Here is a 22,433-nt window from a genome sequence, read left to right as displayed (position 1 = left end):
CATGTATTTACCCGTTTGTATGGATTAAAATTTGAGTCTGTCTCGGTTTTTATGGAATAAATTTGGCTTCTCGTGAGGTGTAAATGATATAATATTAACCTTAGTGGTACATGTACTTTACTCAACACTTCTTTCAGTAATGAAAACCTGACATCGGGAAACAGAAATTGGATTACAGTACTGAACACACGTTATGAATAAAATACTGGTTCTGGAGACATATTCAAATAAAATGCGGCCGCTTGTGAGGGGTAAATTTTATATTATTGCACTAATATGCTGGCCGCTGGTCACGTTAGCCAGGTGGCCTTTTGCGAGGGGTACTTTTGAACACAAACTCGTCGGTGTCAACGGATTCTGGCCGTAAGGAGCGGGTGGCCGCTGGTCAGGGGGGCCATTCAAGAGGGGGACCACTGTACATGTTTCATTAAAGAAAGTCACATTGTACATAGTTCTTTCAATCCAGAGTATGTCTGTATTCTTAAACTTTATAACTGAATTCTGTCTTGAACAAAGCAATTTAATTATAGCATAGTTGGTTATTATCAGTTGGTTGTATAATGATTAATTTACACTTGTAGGTTTATGGCAAAACACAGTCTTTTTCTTTGGTGTCTTTTTTCTTCATGGTGAAGAAGTATCATTGTTTGCCAGTGGTCAGGTGAGTGATCATTATTTTTATTTCACTCTTTGAATTGGAAATAGTCATTAAGTTGACCAAGTAACAAAGTGTTAATTTGCTGGGAGTCAAGCTTTGAATTATCATGTTTCCAATGCAGTTCTTCTTATGCCGATAACTTTCCATGAAGCTATCTAAATTAAACATTGTTGTTTCGATAATATATACATGTGTAACATAGCACCCTGCATTGTTAATTGCAAAATGATTGTAATTGTTATTAAATATTATATGCATTGTTAAGAACAGTGTAATTTGGGTTCGTAAAGTTTTGTTTTTACAAATTCTTGGAGATAGCAAACAACTACTGGAACCACATTTATAGGGATTGAACACATAATTGAATACTGTCAGTCTCACTGGTAATAATTTACCGTTGAGCATGGGAGTTATGTTATATGTACTAACTGTATGCAGTAATAATTTACCAATGACCCTGGGAGCTATGCTGTTTGTACTGACTGTAGGCATTAATAATTTATCATTGACCCTGGGAGCTATGTTAATAATTTACCATTGACCCTGGGAGCTATGTTATTTGTACTGACTGTAGGCATTAATAATTTACCATTGACCCAGGGAGCTATGTTATTTGTACTGACTGTATGCATTAATAATTTACCATTGACCCTGGGAGCTATGTTATTTGTACTGACTGTAGGCATTAATAATTTACCGTTGACCCTGGGAGCTATGTTATTTGTACTGACTGTAGGCATTAATAATTTACCATTGACCCTGGGAGCTATGTTATTTGTACTGACTGTATGCATTAATAATTTACCAATGACCCTGGGAGCTGTGCTGTTTGTACTGACTGTAGGCATTAATAATTTACCATCAACTTTAGGAGCTTTGCTATTTGTATTGACTGTATGCAGTAATAATTTATCATTGACCCTGGGAGCTATGCAGTTTGTACTGACTGTATGCAGTAATAATTTACCATTGACCCAGGGAGCTATGCTATTTGTATTGACTGTAAGCATTAATAATTTACCAACAACTTTAGGAGCTTTGCTATTTGTACTGACTGTATGCATTAATAATTTACAATTGACCCTGGGAGCTATGTTATTTGTACTGACTATGCAGTAATAATTTACTATTGACACTGGGAGCTATGCAATTTGTACCGAGTGTAGGCAATACTAATGTACTGGCAACTTTAGGAGCTATGTTATTTGTACTGACTGTATACAGCAATAATTTACCATTGACCCTGGGAGCTATGCAATTTGTACTGACTGTATACAGCAATAATTTACCATTGACCCTGGGAGCTATGTTATTTGTACTGACTGTATACAGTAATAATTTACCGTTGACCCTGGGAGCTGTCTTATTTGTACTGACTGCATACAGCAATAATTTACCATTGACCCTGGGAGCTATGCAATTTGTACTGACTGTATACAGCAATAATTTACCGTTGACCCTGGGAGCTGTCTTATTTGTACTGACTGTATACAGCAATAATTTACCATTGACCCTGGGAGCTACGTTATTTGTACTGACTGTATACAGTAATAATTTACCACTGACCCTGGGAGCTACGTTATTTGTACTGACTGTATACAGTAATAATTTACCATTGACCCTGGGAGCTATGCAATTTGTACTGACTGTATACAGCAATAATTTACCGTTGACCCTGGGAGCTATGCAATTTGTACTGACTGTATACAGCAATAATTTACCATTGACCCTGGGAGCTATGTTATTTGTACTGACTGTATACAGTAATAATTTACCACTGACCCTGGGAGCTACGTTATTTGTACTGACTGTATACAGCAATAATTTACCATTGACCCTGGGAGCTATGTTATTTGTACTGACTGTATACAGCAATAATTTACCATTGACCCTGGGAGCTATGTTATTTGTACTGACTGTATACAGTAATAATTTACCACTGACCCTGGGAGCTACATTATTTGTACTGACTGTATACAGCAATAATTTACCATTGACCCTGGGAGCTATGTTATTTGTACTGACTGTATACAGCAATAATTTACCATTGACCCTGGGAGCTATGTTATTTGTACTGACTGTATACAGTAATAATTTACCACTGACCCTGGGAGCTACGTTATTTGTACTGACTGTATACAGTAATAATTTACCATTGACCCTGGGAGCTACGTTATTTGTACTGACTGTATACAGCAATAATTTACCATTGACCCTGGGAGCTATGTTATTTGTACTGACTGTATACAGCAATAATTTACCATTGACCCTGGGAGCTACGTTATTTGTACTGACTGTATACAGCAATAATTTACCATTGACCCTGGGAGCTATGTTATTTGTACTGACTGTATACAGTAATAATTTACCATTGACCCTGGGAGCTACGTTATTTGTACTGACTGTATACAGTAATAATTTACCACTGACCCTGGGAGCTATGTTATTTGTACTGACTGTATACAGCAATAATTTACCATTGACCCTGGGAGCTATGTTATTTGTACTGACTGTATACAGCAATAATTTACCATTGACCCTGGGAGCTACGTTATTTGTACTGACTGTATACAGCAATAATTTACCATTGACCCTGGGAGCTATGTTATTTGTACTGACTGTATACAGTAATAATTTACCATTGACCCTGGGAGCTACGTTATTTGTACTGACTGTATACAGTAATAATTTACCATTGACCCTGGGAGCTACGTTATTTGTACTGACTGTATACAGTAATAATTTACCATTGACCCTGGGAGCTACGTTATTTGTACTGACTGTATACAGTAATAATTTACCATTGACCCTGGGAGCTATGTTATTTGTACTGACTGTATACAGTAATAATTTACCATTGACCCTGGGAGCTACGTTATTTGTACTGACTGTAGGCATTAATAATTTACCGTTGACACTGAATATATGCTCTAAAAGTTTACCATTAATTCTTGGAACTATGGTATTTGTATTGTCTGTATACTGTAATAATTACCATTGATTCTTGGAACTATGGTATTTGTATTGTCTGTATACTGTAATAATTACCATTAATTCTTGGAACTATGGTATTTGTATTGTCTGTATACTGTAATAATTACCATTAATTCTTGGAACTATGGTATTTGTATTGTCTGTATACTGTAATAATTACCATTAATTCTTGGAACTATGGTATTTGTATTGTCTGTATACTGTAATAATTACCATTAATTCTTGGAACTATGGTATTTGTATTGTCTGTATACTGTAATAATTACCATTAATTCTTGGAACTATGGTATTTGTATTGTCTGTATACTGTAATAATTACCATTGATTCTGTCAGCTGTGCTTTTTGTGCTTTATCTGTTGTTAAAATTTGTTTATTTGACAGTCACATTTATCTGAAAATATTTAGTACAGTGTGCATTGTACTGTTTCAATAAACATGAGTACACTGTATTGACACCTAGTTGCTAAAACTTGGCAGTGAAATCCATTAAGCTGTGTTTCTTTCCATATACTAGAAGAGCTTATGGAATGGTCTGTTGTCTGGTCCATTAATGTCCAGTGTCCATCTGTTTGCACATGTGTTAGCACCAGTCCTTAACACTCCTAAACTACTGTAGTATCATTTACTTTTGTTGGGTTAAATTTTCATCATTTTATAACAAAAAAAGACATTTTCGTGGGTACTTAAATTTATAGTTTTGCCTGTCAAAGTTTGCATATTAGTAAGTATTTAATTTCATGCTTTAACCTCTACAAATACCCCCAAAAAAGAATACAAAAGAATAAAACTAAGCTGATGCAAATGGTGGTCACTTTAATGTTTAATACTTCCACTTGTATGAGCACAAATCAAAGACCTAGCAAGTTCAATACTTACACCATGTTTTCGACCAAGTGAATAAATCAGTCGAAGCCAACGCAGCCAACAACACTAAAACAATACTTCCATTTCTATGAGAACAAATAAAACACCTGTCATGATTAATCACATTGCCATGTTTTCATTTGAGTGCTCAACATCAAAGGAAGCTGATGCAGCCAACAACACTAGACCCATCGATCATTAAAGTATATATGAATGATCTCTTACTTAAATCACTGTCCATCAAGTTGCACCATCAGTACTTTCTGATGATCATGGAGTTAACACTGTGGCTTAAAAGTGGTAAAATTCAACTTAGCCCCCCTCTGAATGGATAATTGCAGCTTGACAATGAGTGAAAGATTGGACCTAATTATCGGTGGTTTTGAGAAAGCTAGACTTGTTTAATTCAGCAATTTGGGGATTATTTACCTGAGAAGCATTTGTAAGTACCATGAAACTTGATTGACACAATGTTGATACAGTGACTTTGTCCAAAAATAGGTGAAGTGTGAGCTTTAATACTCTGCTGCAATTAGAATACACAGTGCAACCCCACTATAACGTGCCCCGCTAAAACGTGAATTTGATATGACACAGTCGTGGCATGGCTCCTGAAATTTCGTATATTCATTCGCACATGAAAAAATACTTTTTGTTCAAACTACATGAAATAATGAATAAAAAATTAATTATCATTATGGGGAAGAGATCGCGTGTGAATTCGAATTTAATAATTCAAATTAAATAATGAATTTGAATTTAATATGATCGTGGCATGGTTCCTGAAATTTTAAATACATGTATATGTATATTTTTCGTACTGGGGGAAAATATTTTTTTTAAGTACAAGAAATAGTGTATAAAACATTTATTATCATTTTGGGGAAGAGTTCGTGTATGAATTTTAATATAATACGATCGTGGCATAGCTTCTAAAATTTAACAATGTCACAAGGTTCTTGAAGTGTTATGCCAAAATAAACATTATCGGAAATGTTACTTATTACTGGTCCATGAGTAAAGCCAATAAGTCGTCTTTGTGATTGTCTTCAATTAATTCTGTATACAGTCGTTGCTCAAACAATAGCCAACATGTGTTTCTTCTTTAACTGCATACACAACCAAGTATCAGAAAATATGAAGCAAACGTTATATGCACAATGAAAGCATGTGTTGATTGGTAATTATTCTTGTTGTAGTCGTTCAAACGAATAGGCGTACAAGCGATAATTATTTTAAATTTGCCATGGATAAATGTACACGGAAACACATGAGAAAATTTTAGCAGTATGAAATTTGTACAGCCACCATTCTTAGACCCTGGAACGTAATGAACCGTACACCTGCTTTGTATTTCTTAACCTAATTTTGCTGTTAATTTTTTCCATGATCTGGGGAAAAAATATTGAATATTGTAAATCTGTGTGCAATTGTTCAATGGAATTACATGCATTATTGATGAACTGAATGCCACAATGGCACGGTAGTAAATGGTGTTGATACCCTATTCATCATATACATTAGACATGAATACACGTATATGTGCCAATGTGTTCTCTGAAAAAAGTAAAATACTGTAAAACCCCGCATTAATGCGACCTCGATATTAACGCGATCCAATTTTTGGGACCCCAATTATTGGGTTATAGCGGGGTTCCACTGTATATACATAGTGTTTCATTAATAATAGTTTTTCAAGAAATAGTTATAGTATTTTACAGGTTTGTTGTTCTTTTGGATTAAAATTGCATGCATAAAATGAAATGTGCTTTCAGAAGGATTTAAAAGTTTCAACAACAGTTGTACTGGAATGAAGAATTGATTTGAATAAGTAGTAAACTTAATTTTCATATACTGCTGTTTTGTATTATTTTTTCTTTCATTTTCAGTATTACTATTGTTTGAATACCTTATGCTTTTTCTCTGTTTACTCTCTATCCTTACTTACCTCACATATTGATTTAAGGCAGTGAGTGCAAAATTACGCTATCTGATACCTTATCGAATGTGTGCATTGATACAGTATAAGATGATTTATAATTCTTGTTTCAAAATGTTAAAAAAACAAACAAAACAAACGCATGTAGAAGCTAATATTTAATTACCAGATTACAGTATTGACCTTGATTTATCAAATACTAGTAGCTGTGATAATCTCTAGAATGAAACAGTAAGAAAACGGGGGGTAGGGTCATCATCCTACGTGGCTAATTTTTCATTGGGCATTTAAATTTGTGCTTTGAAGCAACAACGAAAACCATGAAAATTTGGTCCCCCATGAAAATTGATGATACTACAGTACTTAGAGGATTGCTTTGTTGTTATTGTTGTTGTTGTAGGGTTTAACGCCATTTTTTCAGCACACGCTAGGCTATACATGGCGGCCAGTATTAATGGTGGAGGAAGAACCTGGGAAAACCCCAGAAACAACCACCAACCCACGAGAAGCTACTTGCAAGCTTTCTCACATTCCGGCATTAGCTGAATCCGAGACTCGAACCCATGCAGACAAAGGTGAGATAGCAGTGATCCGTAACGGAGAGTGCTTTAGACCACGCGGCCACTCGGGGTACACTTGGAGGATTGCTATGAAACTTTACACAAACATTCAGCTGAAGGTCTAGTTGGTCCCAGTGAAAATGGTGTCACTCAGAAGTCTGGTACCACAACAGTAATCTTGAAAATCATTTTATAGCTTTATCTGAATTAATGGTTCCCATAGCTATGAGGTTTTCAAGAAAAGACTTTTTATGATATCTAGCTGGTCCTAAATGAAAATGGTGCCACATGGACAGCTGGTACAACCACCACAGATTTTCATTTTTTTAATTTTGTTATTGCTACTTCTCCTCAGTGGAAAAATTAAACACTTCTTATTACGGTATGCCTAATTGGTCCTAAATCAAGATGATGCCATTCTTATCGCTGCCACAGTAGTCATCTTGAAAATCTTGATATTGCTACTTCTCCAGAATGGAAGGTCATCTTGATATGAGGTTTTCACCAGAATACTTTTTATGATATCCATCTGCCCTTAAATGGAAATGGTTCCTCATGGACATCCAATATGACTGCTACATTGGCCATTTTCAGAACTCTTGTTATTGTTACTCCCCCTGAATAGATGGTCATATCAGCAAGGTGATTTCACTGAAAGACTTCTTATGATGTCTGGCTAATCTTAAATGAATTTGGTTCCAATCTGGTATCATTTATGGCTGCCATAGCAGTCATCTTAAAAATCTGGGTTTTGCTATAAGTACTGAAGAGAAAGCCATAAAGGCATGCAATAATGTGAAAAGAGTTGTTGTTGTTGTTGTAGGGTTTAACACTATTTTTCAGCACAAGATAGGCTATACATGGTGGTCAGTATAAATGATGGAGGAAGAACATGGCAAAAACCCCAGAGAGAACCACTAACCACGAGAAGCTACTGGCAAGCTTTGGGGCCCCAGGTGGCCAAGTGGTCTAAAGCGCTCACCGTTCCGGATCACTGCCATCTCACCTCTGTCTGCGTGGTTTCGAGTCCAAGGCTCGGCTAGCGTGGGTATGTGGGAAAGCCTGCCAGTAGCTTCTCGTGGGTCAGTGGTTCTTACCTGGGTTTTCTAGGGTTCTTCCTCCACCAGTTATACTGGCCACCATGTATAGCCTATCTTATGCTGAAAAATGACGTTAAACCCTAGAACAACAACAACAACAACTGGCAAACTTTTTTACATACCCACATTAATCGAATCCAAGATTTGAACCCATGCAGACAGAGGTGAGATGGCATTGATCCGTAATGGTGAGCACTTTAGACCACTCTGTCACTCAGGGCCCCTTAGAAAAAAGTAAAGACGAACAAGCTTTGTAAAATTCAACAAATAATTTATTTCCCTGGAATACAAAGTGAAAATTTAAAAGAAATTACAGTATTGTAAATTAAAACCCATATATTCCTGAAGTTTTATCACAAGTCCAAATGTATACATTTCCAAGTGAATTTCAGTGGTATTCAGAATAAGTTCCAGTGTTAAGTGTGTTGCTGTGCCTGTAGTCTCAAATGTGGTAAATTGCTAAGGGATTGAAATTTGATGATGTACTAACAGTTTTTTTTATGTATCACAATAATATAGTTCAGAAATATTCTTGTCTGATTTCACAAAATACATGTAATTCCAAATTATTGTTTCCGTCCAAGAATATTATTCCTGATGAGCACTTTGTATTTCCAGTGAATAATAATTTGAATAAATAACTCCACCAAAATGAAATACTGAACACAACAATAAGGTTTATTCTGCTAAAGCTGTGAATGCAAGAATGAGTAATTTCTCAAGAAAACAACATTATATAAAAAGCTAATCACAAAATTAGAACCAGGATGAGGGTCAAAAGTTCATTTCTAGAAAATTCTAAGTTGACAACAAGATAAAATCTGTTGCTAAGATTATAATAAAGAACATGACAAAAATCATGTAGATCAGTTTTTTCATGGGGGGAATTCCAATGTCCTAGACTTGGATTCAGATATGTTTACATGAATAATGATCAGAATTTGTAGTCCATACTCATAGTAAAATGTATTGTGATGCTTAAAAATCAGTGTCCCTTGTCAGGTGCACAGTGAGCTTCATTGTAGACTAATGTCAATTACAAATGACAAATATACACAGAGTATATATATATTCTTTAAGAAATGCCAATAATTAATACAAATTAAATATTCTTAACATTACCATGTCAAGAAAGTGTAGTATACACATAAGTAAATTGAGAATGCTGAACTACAAGTAGTATGCAGGAGCATGGTTACTTTGAGTAGGAGTCTTTATTCAAGTTGGAGACAGATGATGTGTCATCTGTAGATGACTCCAGCTCTTGACTCAGGTATTCCTTTGTTAAAAATATTTTTTTACTACTTTTCACTAAGAGCCATAAAATCATGTCCTACCATTATCTCAATTTTCACATTTATTTTTGGTGATACAATGCAACTTTAACTCTTACGAGATTTGAATTCATTGTAGGGCTCTTAATTACTTTTATGTATTAAGAAAGTAATTGAGCCAATGGGATTTTACTACATTCTATTATAGTCACAATGAAGATCATTTTTAAAAAAAAAGAATTTTCCTTCATTTGTGATCAGTGAAGAATGTTACAGGTAAACCACCAATATTCTGGTAATGGATGGTTTGGGACCTCTTTTAGTCTGGACAAAATTACGAGAGGGCACCTGAAATTCCGACACCTCCAAATTAGTTTACTCTGCACGCACTTACTTGGATTGTTTACACTGCAGTTGTTAGTGGTGATACTTGTATTTTGTGTGATTCTTAGCTTATTTTACTTACATTTAACCCTAGCTATGGCTTCTAAGAAAGATGCAAGTGTCACTGGTGGCGTCAAGTGTAAACACCAGTCAATATCGATACAAGATAAAGTAGAACTGTTGAAAAAATGACCGTGGTGTTTCCATGCAAAAGCTGTTTGACCATATGGTATTGGTTCATCAACTGTTTATGAAATAAAGAAGCAGAGGGACAAAATATTGAAATTCTGTTCAGACAGTGATTCCAAGAAGTGAATGAACATTAGAAAAACTATGAAAGATGGTAAGAGTACTTAGCATGACCGAGTGATGATGGAATGGCTTCGACAATGTCAGAATGATGCAGTGGACTTGTCGGGCAGGATGGTAATAGACCAGGCTCAGTTGTTTCGTAAAGAACTTGAAGTAGAACATGAGTGTGGCTATAGTGAAGGATGGCTTTAAAGGTTCAAGAAGCATCGTGGAATTTTCATGCATAAAGTGTGTGGAGAAAAATGGTCTGCAGACCACCAAGGAGCTGCCGAGTATGTGCATGAATTTCAGAAGTTTTTAGTTGATGAGCACTTCAGTCCTGAGCGTATTGGCGATGCATGACCTCGGTTGGTCCAGCAAAATTATTGATCCGTCAAGGCTTTGGAAGCAAGGGTGCCGGAAAATTGGTGTTTACCTGTATTTGTATTCAGTAGGAAGCACCATTAAAGCCTAAGCAAAAAATAAAATGTTTATTGTGTTTAGCCTCTTTACTTTTGTGAAGGACACATAAGCATACATAAGCATACTGGTGTGATTCAGCAAGTTAAAGGAAGGTCACTTTCACAAAAAATTCCAGTCACTTCATTCATGCTGAAAGTTATATATGTTATTGCTTAAGATAAATAACATTCTCTGTGAATCTGAACTAGTTACTGACACAATGGTTTTCATCTTAAAAGAAACTTGGATAAATGAAGGTAATATTTAGCAAACCTAAATATTGTCATGGTGCCTTGATTCAGAAAGAAAACATGGAAGATTTCTTTAGATACCATTCATGCAAACAAAAATAATTTCCTTTCATTGTCATTTTTCTTGAACTACAAAAAGTGTAACATCTATCCCAAATATCATCGTCATTAGTCCCATAGTCTGGTAGACCACTGGAGCACTGCACAACAAGACCAAGCAACCTGCTTCCTTCATTCCTCTTGATTTTCCAGCTTTCTCAGACCTGCCAACTCTTACGATTGATTTTGCCATAAGTCTTACGAAAATTACCCTTATAATACAGACTTACGGCATACTAGCAAATCTGACGAAAAAATTATCGTTGGCGATAAGTCCAGATAATTGGTTGATCTGTGTTTTATTTGGATCCAGGTTCATCTTAGAATTAGTGAAATTAGTCAGGGAACCAGACTAACTTTAAAAAACACCCCAGTCGCTTTAAACTCCACCTATTTGTTCATGTGAAGTGTCTGCATGATCAAACTGTTAATTTAAGAATTTTTTAAAATGGCATCCAGAAAGTGATGCATATTTAAGTGGAAAATAAGCTTCTAGAAAAGTGTTACTGATCAACGCAGAAGAATAAAAAGTAGTACTCAGATTTTCTTGAATAAAAGCTGGAAAGGAAACAATTATGAAAATTGGACATAACATGTCAGTTTGAGTATGTCTCATGGCGGAAGATGTGATTGCCATTGTCATGTGAAATGGAAAACAATTTCCAAGAATTATGTCAAGTTGAGAGATAGCAACAAGCCATTGAGCTGCATAGGGTTCGGAACTAGAGTTTGTGCAACTGTACTAGTGGTAAATAAAGTCCATGCGTACTTTACAAACATTTCAGTTGAACATAATGTTTATTGTCTGTGCGTCAAACTTTTAAGTTTTCCAGCTTTACAATAGCAGTTATTGATATTTTTTTACACCTTACTGAAAACTGGTCAATCTTGTGGGAAAAAATCAACTGCCTTACTGAGATGGACTCGTTAGGGTTGGCAGGTCTGCTTTCTCAGTGAGTCATTCAGTGTCAAGCCTGTCCACTCTCGAATATTATCTTCCCATCTCTTTCTTTGCCAGCCTCTTTTTCTTCTTCCTTGTACAGTGCCTTGCAGGATTGTCTTGGCAAGTCCTGATGATCATGAGACATGCCCATACCATTCCAGTTTATGTTTTTTCACTGTGATGAGGATGTCTTGAGGCCCAATGGCTTGTCTGATCCTTTGCCATATTTCTTCATTGGTGACATAGTCTTTGTATGTGACACTGAGGATCTTTCAGAAACATCTCATTTCTGTGGCCTGTATCCTTTTCTCTAAGGCAGCTGTTATGGTCCATGATTCGCAGGTGTAGAGAAATTTGGAGATCACCAGTGAGTGCATCAGTCTGATCTTTGAACTGAGTGCGATGTTCTTGTCTTTCCAGATGGGCTTTAGTTTTGTCAGCGCTGCTGTTGTCTGTGCAATCCTGGAGAGTACTTCAGGCTTCAATCCTTCATCTGTTACAGTTGCCCCCAAATACTTAAAGCTGTGGATTGTTTCTAGCTTCATACCTTGGACCCTGATGTCACTGCTGATGCCCTTGGTGTTGTTGGTCATCATTTTGGTCTTCTCTGCACTGACTTCCATGCCATAGGCTGCAGAGATTTTGTTGAGGCTCTCGACTAAACTAGCAAATTCTTGCTCATTTCCTGCTAGTCCATCAATATCATTGGCAATATGTAAGATGGTGACTGTTCTGCCTCTGATGCTGACCATCCCATCATGCTTTTCAAGCATGTCATCCATGATTCTCTCCAGAAAGATGTTGAATAGTGTGGGAGAGAGCAGGCAGCCTTGTCTGACTCCAACTGTCATTCTGAACCAGTCCCCTATGCTGCCATTGAAGTATACTGCACTGGTGGCCTGGTCATAGAGGTGATGAGGTTGGCATTGATGTTGTAGAGTCTCATGGTCGCCCACAAGGCTGCATGCCCTACCCTGTCAAATGCCTTCTTGAAATCCACGAAGACATGCTATAGATCTTGCTGGTGTTTGAGGTACTTCTCACACAATATCCTGAAGTTGAAGATCTGCTCTGTTGTGCTGCGCCCTGCTCTGAACCCTGCCTGTTCCTCGGCAGTGATCTTTTAAGCCTGTGTCTTTAGTCTGTATCCTCAACATGACTTTGCTGGATGGCTTATAAGACTGATAGTAAGGTGGTTTTGACACTGTTTCAAGTTGCCTTTCTTGGGGAAGGTGATGATCAGTGATTGAGTCCATGGCGATGGCCATACTGTGTTTTCCAGAGCTAGTTGCAGATGTTTGTGAGGGCACTAATCATTTCTTCTCCCCCAGCTTGGATCAGTTCTGATGGGATGTTGTCCACTCCTGCTGATTTCCTCTATTTCAGCGATATCACTACGGCTTCTACTTCACGTAAGATAGGGTTGTTGTGGTTGTTAGTTGCTGGAGGGATGTTCAGTACCTCTGGATCTGTTGTGGCTCTATGGTTGTAAAGTTCTGTGCAGTACTCTGTCCATCTTTCCAGAATATCTTTTTCTTCTGTGAGGCAGTTTCCAGCTTTGTTATATAAGAGGTAACCCACCATTGTTTCGTGCTTGTTAGAACTTTGACCGGTTGGTATGCTTTTCTGCTATCGTTCCTTTTCAAGTTTCCCTCATTGTCTTTGGACTGTTCTTCTATTCAGTTCTTTTTTGCATCATGGTGAAGAGGCAGATACAGTCAAGTGTAAACATCGCCAAGACTAGAAGCTTTCCCGAAGTAAACATAGGAAGTGACCATGATCTGGTGATGATGACCTTCAGGCTACATCTAAAGAAGGTCAAGAAAGAGAGCCACACAAGAATAAAATTTGATCTCAAGAAACTAAAGTAGCAAAAGCCTTCCAGGCAATGATTGGTAGGAAATTTGCACCTGTCACCATCCTTGATGCTGACAATACTGACATGGACATGTTGATCACCACCTTCAATACAGCAATGACAGAAACAGCCAGTCAAAAAGCCCTGGGTCACAGCTGAGGTCCTGAACCTATGTGACAAGAGGAGGGAACTGAAGAAGAAAAAGAACGATACACAAGGGGCAGTGCAGTACAAGGCAGTCAACCAGGAAGTCAAGAAAAGCATGAAAAAAGCAAGAGAACTGGTCTCAAATATACTGTATAGTTTTATGTAGGTGTATACTAATTTTGTCTTCAAGTTAAAAGAATTAACCTTGCTGTTTTTATTAAATGCCAAAATCTTACTTTTACTTATACCTTTGCCATTTACACTTAGTTCGAGTCCACCTGCAAAATGCACAAATCCATATCTGCCATTGCATAATGCAATGGCAGATATGGGCCTATGCTGTTGCTAGAAGTAATTGGTAGAACAAAACAACATTGACCCTTATCTGCTGCATATTGTGTGATAGCAGATCAAGGTCTATGTTGTTTGCCATTTGTCTTTACTTATAAGTGAGCTTATACCTTGATGTATTTACTTTTTTTCTCTTTCAGAGTGACATACAATGAATTTCTTTTGGACCAAAATCTTTGATTGTTTTAAAAGAACTATGTTGTTTTCTTTTTTGCGCAGATGTCTGGTATCTTTCTGTTTGGTTCTGTCTTGATTATCACCTGCATCATTACTGTCAATATAAAGGTAAGCCATTTGTTAAGGACTCGGATTCTTTATAAGTAAAGCTTCAGAAACTCATGCATGCTAAATGTCTAAAATGCTTCATTGAGGTTTTAGGGTTTTAGGCAACAGGTCTTCAAGCCAGGACTAAGTGAGTTTTTATGCTCCATTGGGACACCAGAAAGAGGCATGTTATTTTACTGCTGTCCATAGACTCGTCATCTATCCATCACCAAAACTGTTTCGCAAAATAGCACAAAAATTAATGTACTTAGAGCCATGAAATTTTGTGCATTTTATTAGGTCACAAGTACAGGAACTTATCAGATTTTAGGCCATTAGGCAAAAGAAAATATGTGTTTTCTATTGCACTGGTTTTAAAATTGGGGTAGGTAGGTTTATTTTTTACTTTTTATAAACATTCTATAATAATGAATAATATATGTAATGTACTAAGAGCTTCAAGTATTGTGCTAAACTGGCCCAATTAGATGCAGAAATTGATTTTGGAAATTTGTTTTAAAATTTTTGCTTTTCACCGGGGGGGGTGGGGGGTGGGGGAGTGCTAGTGTCAGCACACACAAAAACAGGGATGGTTGGCCAACCAAAAATACATTATTTTTGGGGGCCATACAGTATATATTTTTTATTAAAGTAATTATTAGAGTTTTGGGGAGTCAACCTTTTTGGACCCCAAAAATTTTTTGCATAAATAGGAAAAAACCTAATTTGTTTTTTTTTTCTGTGTCACTATTGCAGTTTTTTAAATCATTTTTCTATATTTTTTGGAATTTGTATGACTAAGATATTTTTGGTCTACAGTAGGGGTATAAATGTTGTACAGATAGATCTGATTTGAATGATATTAATTTATCAGAGCTTTCTTGCACTTCATATTTCACTGTAATTTTTTTAATGAGTCTATAGGAACTTTACTTTGTCCATACAACAATCTTTGCTTCCTGTTTGTGCTCCAATCAGAACGTGTTTTGGGTTGATTTTGGGATGAAGGTGTTTGATTCATTGAAACATAGACACTGTAATCTACTTTCCAGGATTTATTACAATTTATTAAAAATTATAACTGGGCTGGACTGTAAATCTATCACTGAAACCACTGACATGGAATTTTCACCATGGGTGTATCATGTGATGAAGGTGTCTCAGCAAAACTTGATTGCCATTTACTGTATTTTAGGATTTGCTAAACTCTGCTTACAAATTGTGTTTGGGCAGTAGCTTGCATATTACTGTACCTATTATCATGAAACTGTGATGCATTTAGACAGTTTAATGACCTATGATTAGACAGTTTAATGACCTATGATTAGACAGTTTAATTACCTATGATTAGACAGTTTAATTACCTATGATAAGACAGTTTAATGACCTATGATTAGACAGTTTAATTACCTATGTTTAGACAGTTTAATGACCTATGATTAGACAGTTTAATGACCTATGATTAGACATTTTAATGACCTATGATTAGACAGTTTAATGACTGATTAGACAGTTTAATGACCTATGATTAGACAGTTTAATGACCTGTGATTAGACAGTTTAATGACCTATATTTAGACTGTTTAATGACCTGTGATTAGACAGTTTAATGACTGATTAGACAGTTTAATGACCTATGATTATACATTTTAATGACCTGTGAATAGACAGTTTAATGACCTATAGTTAGACAGTTTAATGACCTATGATTAGACAGTTTAATGATGGATTAGACAGTTTAATGACCTATGATTAGACAGTGTAATGACCTATATTTAGACTGTTTAATGACCTATGATTAGTTGAATGACTGATTAGACAGTTTAATGACCTATGAGTAGACAGTTTAATGACCTATAGTTAGACAGTTTAATGACCTATATCATAAAACTATCCGGGATGTAAATATTCTAATCAGTTAAGAGTTAGTATCAGCATGTAAATATACCTGTTCTTGACCATAATTTTACAACATTTGTTTAATGAATAATACATGTGTAAATGTTTGTAAACTGTATCACATTAAAATCAGTCATATTGCTCTGAAGAAATACATTTATAATTAACAAGTACCTCATATATTTATGTGTAAGTTTGGTCAAACAGCAAGCAACATAAGCACTGATCTACCATTGAAAAATAACTTGGCAGATCAGGGTTTATATTGATTGTTTTACTGACAAGGCCTAAAAAAAACTAAAGACCCAGATCTGATGGCATATAATGTGTTGGTAGATCTAGTCTGTGCAGGTTGCTGTTGGATCCAACTTGTATGCAGTCTTATACATGAATATATACAGTAAGTATGTGTTAGATCAATCATCATGCTTTCAAGCACTTTTTCATTCCTATATACTACTTATTATTTACTTCTTATTTACAGTTGGGACTACTTATTCGATACTGGTCCTGGCCAGTATTCTTTGCCTTTGGTTTTGCCCTGTTGGGAAACCTTTTATTGACTGGGGTGTACAATGCTTTTATATGGCCGTAAGTAGTAATATTCTTTTGTTAAATTTAGAAATGAATTATTGCTTTGCATAAAGTACATATGTGTTTAATATATACAGCAGTATTTATTGCAAGATATCAGAGATACAGTGGAACTTGATGAACCTGTATGCTGTTTTGCTGTATATACCAGTTTTCTGGGTTTTTTTTATGTCGAATGCCACTACTGCTTGCAGAGGAAGCATTTTGATTTGTTCCTGTCCCGCTGTACTTATGTCAGTCTGTCTATCCATTCCACGAAGCTTTTTGGTTTGAATATTAACATAAAATACTTGATATAGACAAATGAAATTGGGTTGGCATGTTTTTTATGCATGTATAACATGAATAGATTTTCTTATATCAAAAGATATATTTTTTATTTTCTTTGTTGATTGTGAACTAAACTTGTAAGAATGATTTTGTTAAAACCACATGTCCTGACCAGTGGTTCCCAACCTTTTTTGGCCATGACCTAAAAAGTATTTTCTTTTTGAGCCTCATGACCCAATTTCCATATTTTGATAAATTTTGCCACCCTCACCCACATTTCCTGGCTACTCTCCATGACTCTCCGGAATTGCCTTGAGACCCAGGGTTGGGAATCACTGTCATAGACAGATGATGATAGACATATATGTAGATTTTCAGGCCATAAAAGTGAATAGTCAATGCAACATACTACTTCAGCTTCAACTTTAGGCTAGATACATTGTCAAAAGGGCCAGGGGTAATTTATTGGCTTCTCATGCAATGCTTTAGGGGTTAGATCACTGACAGCTTCAATTTCCATATGGCCTCTTACTTTCAGAGGCCACCATTACATATACTGTAAATTTTGGAATTGTACAAGGTAATGGCCCCTAAGGACAGTGAGAAGAGACAGTTAAGTTAACATGGGAAATGTAATAAATGGGTGTAACTCGCTCTGTCTTGTTGGTATCAAAGGTAGCTTTATTAGCAGGGTGACAATATAATTTTCTTATGTTATCGCTAACCAACAGACAACAGCAATCAGTAATGGCAGACCTTGTCCCAGAAAAGGATGAGGTATAGTTCAACCACTGACTAGGAAAAAGGAAACATTGGGTGTGTGTGAATTGCAATAGTCTGTCATCATTGAGTCAACTAATAAGAAGCAAAAGCTAACAAAGCTTTTGTGACTGTGAAAGCATTTCACAGTCTGGCTTAGGAGCCAGATGGTGTTATTAAACTTAGTTCAGCCAAGTTACATTCAGAGTGTAGTTGTAAAGTTCACTCTGATAATTTTTGGAGATACTCCTTAAAGTATCCACACAAATCTCTCAGCTCATTTTGAGGTATCATTAATTGATCATTTGGGTACCATGTATTGATCATAGAAGTATCATGCATTGATCATAGAGATGTCTTGCAGTGATCAGAGGTATCATGTATTGATCATAGAGATGTCTTGCAGTGATCAGAGGTATCATGTATTGATCATAGAGATGTCTTGCAGTGATCAGAGGTATCATGTATTGATCAAAGAGGTATCATTAATTGATTAGACAGGTACCATGTATTGCTTATAGAAATATCATGCATTGCTCATAGAGATATGCATTGATCATAGAGGTATGCATTGATCATAGAGATATGCATTGATCATAGAGGTATGCATTGATCATAGAGATATGCATTGATCATAGAGATATGCATTGATCTTAGAGGTATCATTAATTGATCATACGGGTACCATGTATTGGTCATATAAGTATCACACATTGATCACAGAGACCTCATGAATTGATCATAGATACATCATGCATTGATGAGAGGTAATATGCATTGATCATGAAGGTACCATGGATTGATCATAGATATTTCATGCATTGATCATAAAGGTACCATGGATTGATCATAGAGATATCATGCATTGATCATAAAGGTACCATGGATTGATCATAGAGATATCATGCATTGATCATAAAGGTACCATGGATTGATCATAGAGATATCATGCATTGATCATAAAGGTACCATGGATTGATCATAGAGATATCATGCATTGATCATAGATATTTCATGTATTGATCATAAAGGTACCATGGATTGATCATGGAGATATCATGCATTGATCATAAAGGTACCATGGATTGATCATAGAGATATCATGCATTGATCATAAAGGTACCATGGATTGATCAGAGATATCATGCATTGATCATAAGGGTACCATGGATTGATCATAGTGATAACATGCATTGATCAGAGGTATCATGCATTGGTCATATATATCATGCATTGATCATAGAGGTATCATAGCAGGGTTCTTAAACATTACAGTTCATCCTTGATCCTTTGCAGTGCTTTAATTACCCGAAATGTGAGCACGACATGGATGGTTGCAAGATAAAATCATTCTGTCTGGATGTGGGCAGGAGTGGCAGGATGGATCATTATGCATGGAGAAAATATGATGTGCAAATTGCCGGGGTGATTAATTCTCTTATTCCAGAGGTTGCCCTATAATGGGAGCATGTGAAGGAAATAAAAAATGTTAAAAATGAACAAGACCAGAAATTCTGCGATGCCAGAAAAAAATTGGACTCCAAAATGCCACTTAATGCCAACAAAATCCTAATCAAACATCGCTTGAATAGAGAAGTAACCTTCCAAAAATTCTCTTTGTATCCAGAATGACTTTACTTGGCCACAGGGCAAGACAAAAATTAAGTCTTGACATGAACTAATGTGAGCAGCAATGGGAAACCAAGCATCATTTCATATTTTGGCATATGAAATGTGTCCTCATCTTGAAGCAGCAAACATCAATCTTGTCAGTACTGTAAAAAATCATCATCCATTTAGGATCCTTTTCTACCATGAGAGTCTTGAATTTGTTTAGTCTGAACAGCACATTATTATTGAAGATCATACAGAAACATGATTTCCTCATACAGTCTGGGGGGCCCAGAGTGGCCGATTGGTCTATAGCGCTCTCCATTACGGATCACTGCCATCTCACCTCTGTCTGCATGGGTTCGAGTCAAGGATTCGGCCAATGTGGGTATGTGAAAAAGCTTTCCAGTAGCTTCTCGTGGGTCGGTGGTTCTTCTCGGGGGTTTTGCCAGGTTCTTCCTCCACCATTAATACTAGCCGCCATGCATAGCCTATCATTTGCTGAAAAATGGCGTTAAACCCCACAACATCAGCAACATAGAAATCATACAGTCTGTAAAATATGTTATGCAGTGTTGGCTTCCTGGTCACATTAGTATAAAGAGTATTGAATGGGCAGCCAAAGCTATCTGCAATCACCCGTTTCTAAATGGAAGATTAGTGACTTAAAATATCGATTGTAATGTTTCTTTATCTTTTATTTCACATACCTTTTAGTAAATGCTTTATAGCCAGGATTGTGTTGATGTACCATTAAATCCAATACATTATATGTATGTGCATGTTGTGCTTTTGATGTGAAATTTGTTTCACCTATTGCATGCTGTTTGAATCCCATTAAAACATATGAATACGGTATGTGCTTGCATGTAAGTTTGGTCTAACTACAGACAATATGGACCCTGATCTGGCATTGCATAAAGCCCCAGCAGATCAGGGATTGTATTATAGATGTGGAAATTTTAGAAAACTTCCTAATGATCGGTATTTTATTGAAATTTCAGTCCGTGTGTACAAACCTGAACTGCTTTGTTGTAGGTTGACAATGGCTTGCAGATATCTATTCTTTGGGGATTACATTGTAAATAAAAGAGATGCTCGTTTAGTATGATTCATGTAAAAATATGAAGAAAACAAAACATACAAATAATTTAAGGCACTGTAATAAAATGAAACAATCGATAAAGTTTCCTTGCTTTTTTCAGCTGTGGCTTAGGTTCAGATACCTCCAGTTCACTGCCATTTATTTTATCCCTTGCAAATAAATTTCTTTAATCAATGCTGCAGATGTTCGGCATTTAACATAATCAAGCTCTACAATTCTTTATCAGACTGCAAAATCCTTTGCCTTCCACTGTGCTGATGAGCCTGCAATCCTTTGCTGTAACTCATATTACCACTTATAGCAGACAACATAATTTCACACAGGTTGCATTGAGCACTATTTTTATTCAGTTGCATAGCACACTTTCAATGTTTTACCCATTTTAAATTTTTAAAATAGTAATTGATTTCAAATTGCTGCATTGTCCCCTCTGAATACAGTATTGCATAATGATTAACTAATAATACAAAATACCAGGTGCTTATTCATGTAATTTTCTCATCAGTAACACATTCTTTAATCTCACCAATGGAAGTGTCAAAGCAGCTCAGACTAGCAACTGGCATAAACAAAAGAAATGCAGTTTAACTACAGGCTTTTACTAATGAAGGTAATCATATTTATTGGGAATGGAGCGATTGTTGTAAATTGTTGAAATCCTTGTCATTGTTGGTTTCTATATTTCATATATGATCACTCCCACCCCCCAATTATAAGTAATTTTTTACACATTAATTCGTCATGCTTTGAAGAAACATTTCTTATTTGACATACCAACTTCGAAACATATTGACTTGCAGGTGGGTAGATATGGTTACTTGTCGATCTGAACATAGTTTTTTTTTTTTAAGGGGTAGGGTTTAAACATGGATTAAACAGGTACCCTATGGGTCAGTTTATTACCTGGATAATTATGAATGGGCAGGTATCCGAGTGCCCTGGTACCCCTTGGCATGTTTAGCCTGTATTGTTTGCCGCAATGATCACTCCTAATGAATTGCATAGACCCAGATTTGTCAGTGCATTATGCGATGGCAGATTTGGGTCTGAGCAGTTTTCAGTTATACCCGGCTTATAAGTGAGTGCATACACTACATTAAATTTGAGTATAATGCCATGTTGTTTCTAAACATACTTTATTTTAGGACATGGATGGTAACTCATAACGATGCTTACTATGTATTCAACAAGATGTGGACAAGTGTATCAGTCTGGCTGGGGATGATTGTATTAATAGTCCTTGCCCTTATCCCGGATCTGGTCCTCAAGGTCTATAGGGACTCCAGACTAAAGCAGGATCTACAGGATCCATACAGGGTAGGTAATCTCTCAAAAACTGTCTTTTTGGAAGCCACTCATTGATGGGAAATGGCTGTGAGTTTTTAAATGTTTTACTATCAGTCCAGTTAGAATTTGAAAAAGTGCATTCTATTTCCATCATCTCCTTTATTATATTCTGAAAAAGACCATAAATAAAGGACATTATCAGAATATAATATGGTGTTATAGTATAGGGTTTTGAAAAAATATAATAATCTGACTGGATCGTTGTACCTAGACTTGTAGGAGATAGAGGACCAGTCATGGTAAGAAAATCCAGGGTGCAAACTCACCTAAGGGGTTGGTCAGAATTTTGGCCAGTCATTATGGAGAGTTTCAGGAACTTTTTTTTAGCTTTTCACTGGAATCTGTTTTGCATGAATTCATGCAGAATGTATATTCTTAAGAGGTTAGTGATATTTAACATGTTTATAT

General features: G+C 36.2%; 1 protein-coding gene across 2 annotated transcripts in view; it reads left to right on the top strand.

Moving 5' to 3' along the window:
* LOC149800065 (phospholipid-transporting ATPase IF-like) overlaps positions 1–22,433 on the top strand; it is a 164,413-nt gene that overhangs the window by 106,202 nt on the left and 35,778 nt on the right. For both annotated transcript variants that reach the window (XM_089959617.1, XM_089959618.1), the window contains exons 26-29: positions 582–661; positions 14,396–14,461; positions 16,824–16,930; positions 21,824–21,995. In XM_089959617.1, the coding sequence (XP_089815743.1) occupies positions 582–661; positions 14,396–14,461; positions 16,824–16,930; positions 21,824–21,995 (425 nt within the window). The remainder of the gene's footprint in view (positions 1–581; positions 662–14,395; positions 14,462–16,823; positions 16,931–21,823; positions 21,996–22,433) is intronic.

Source organism: Sinohyriopsis cumingii, chromosome 5 (genome assembly GCF_028554795.1).
Source record: "Sinohyriopsis cumingii isolate HCF-2022 chromosome 5, ASM2855479v2, whole genome shotgun sequence".
NCBI classification, from domain to species: Eukaryota; Metazoa; Mollusca; class Bivalvia; order Unionida; family Unionidae; genus Sinohyriopsis; species Sinohyriopsis cumingii.
The sequence above is the reverse complement of the archived record's forward strand: the minus strand, read 5'-3'. Positions and strand labels throughout refer to the sequence as shown.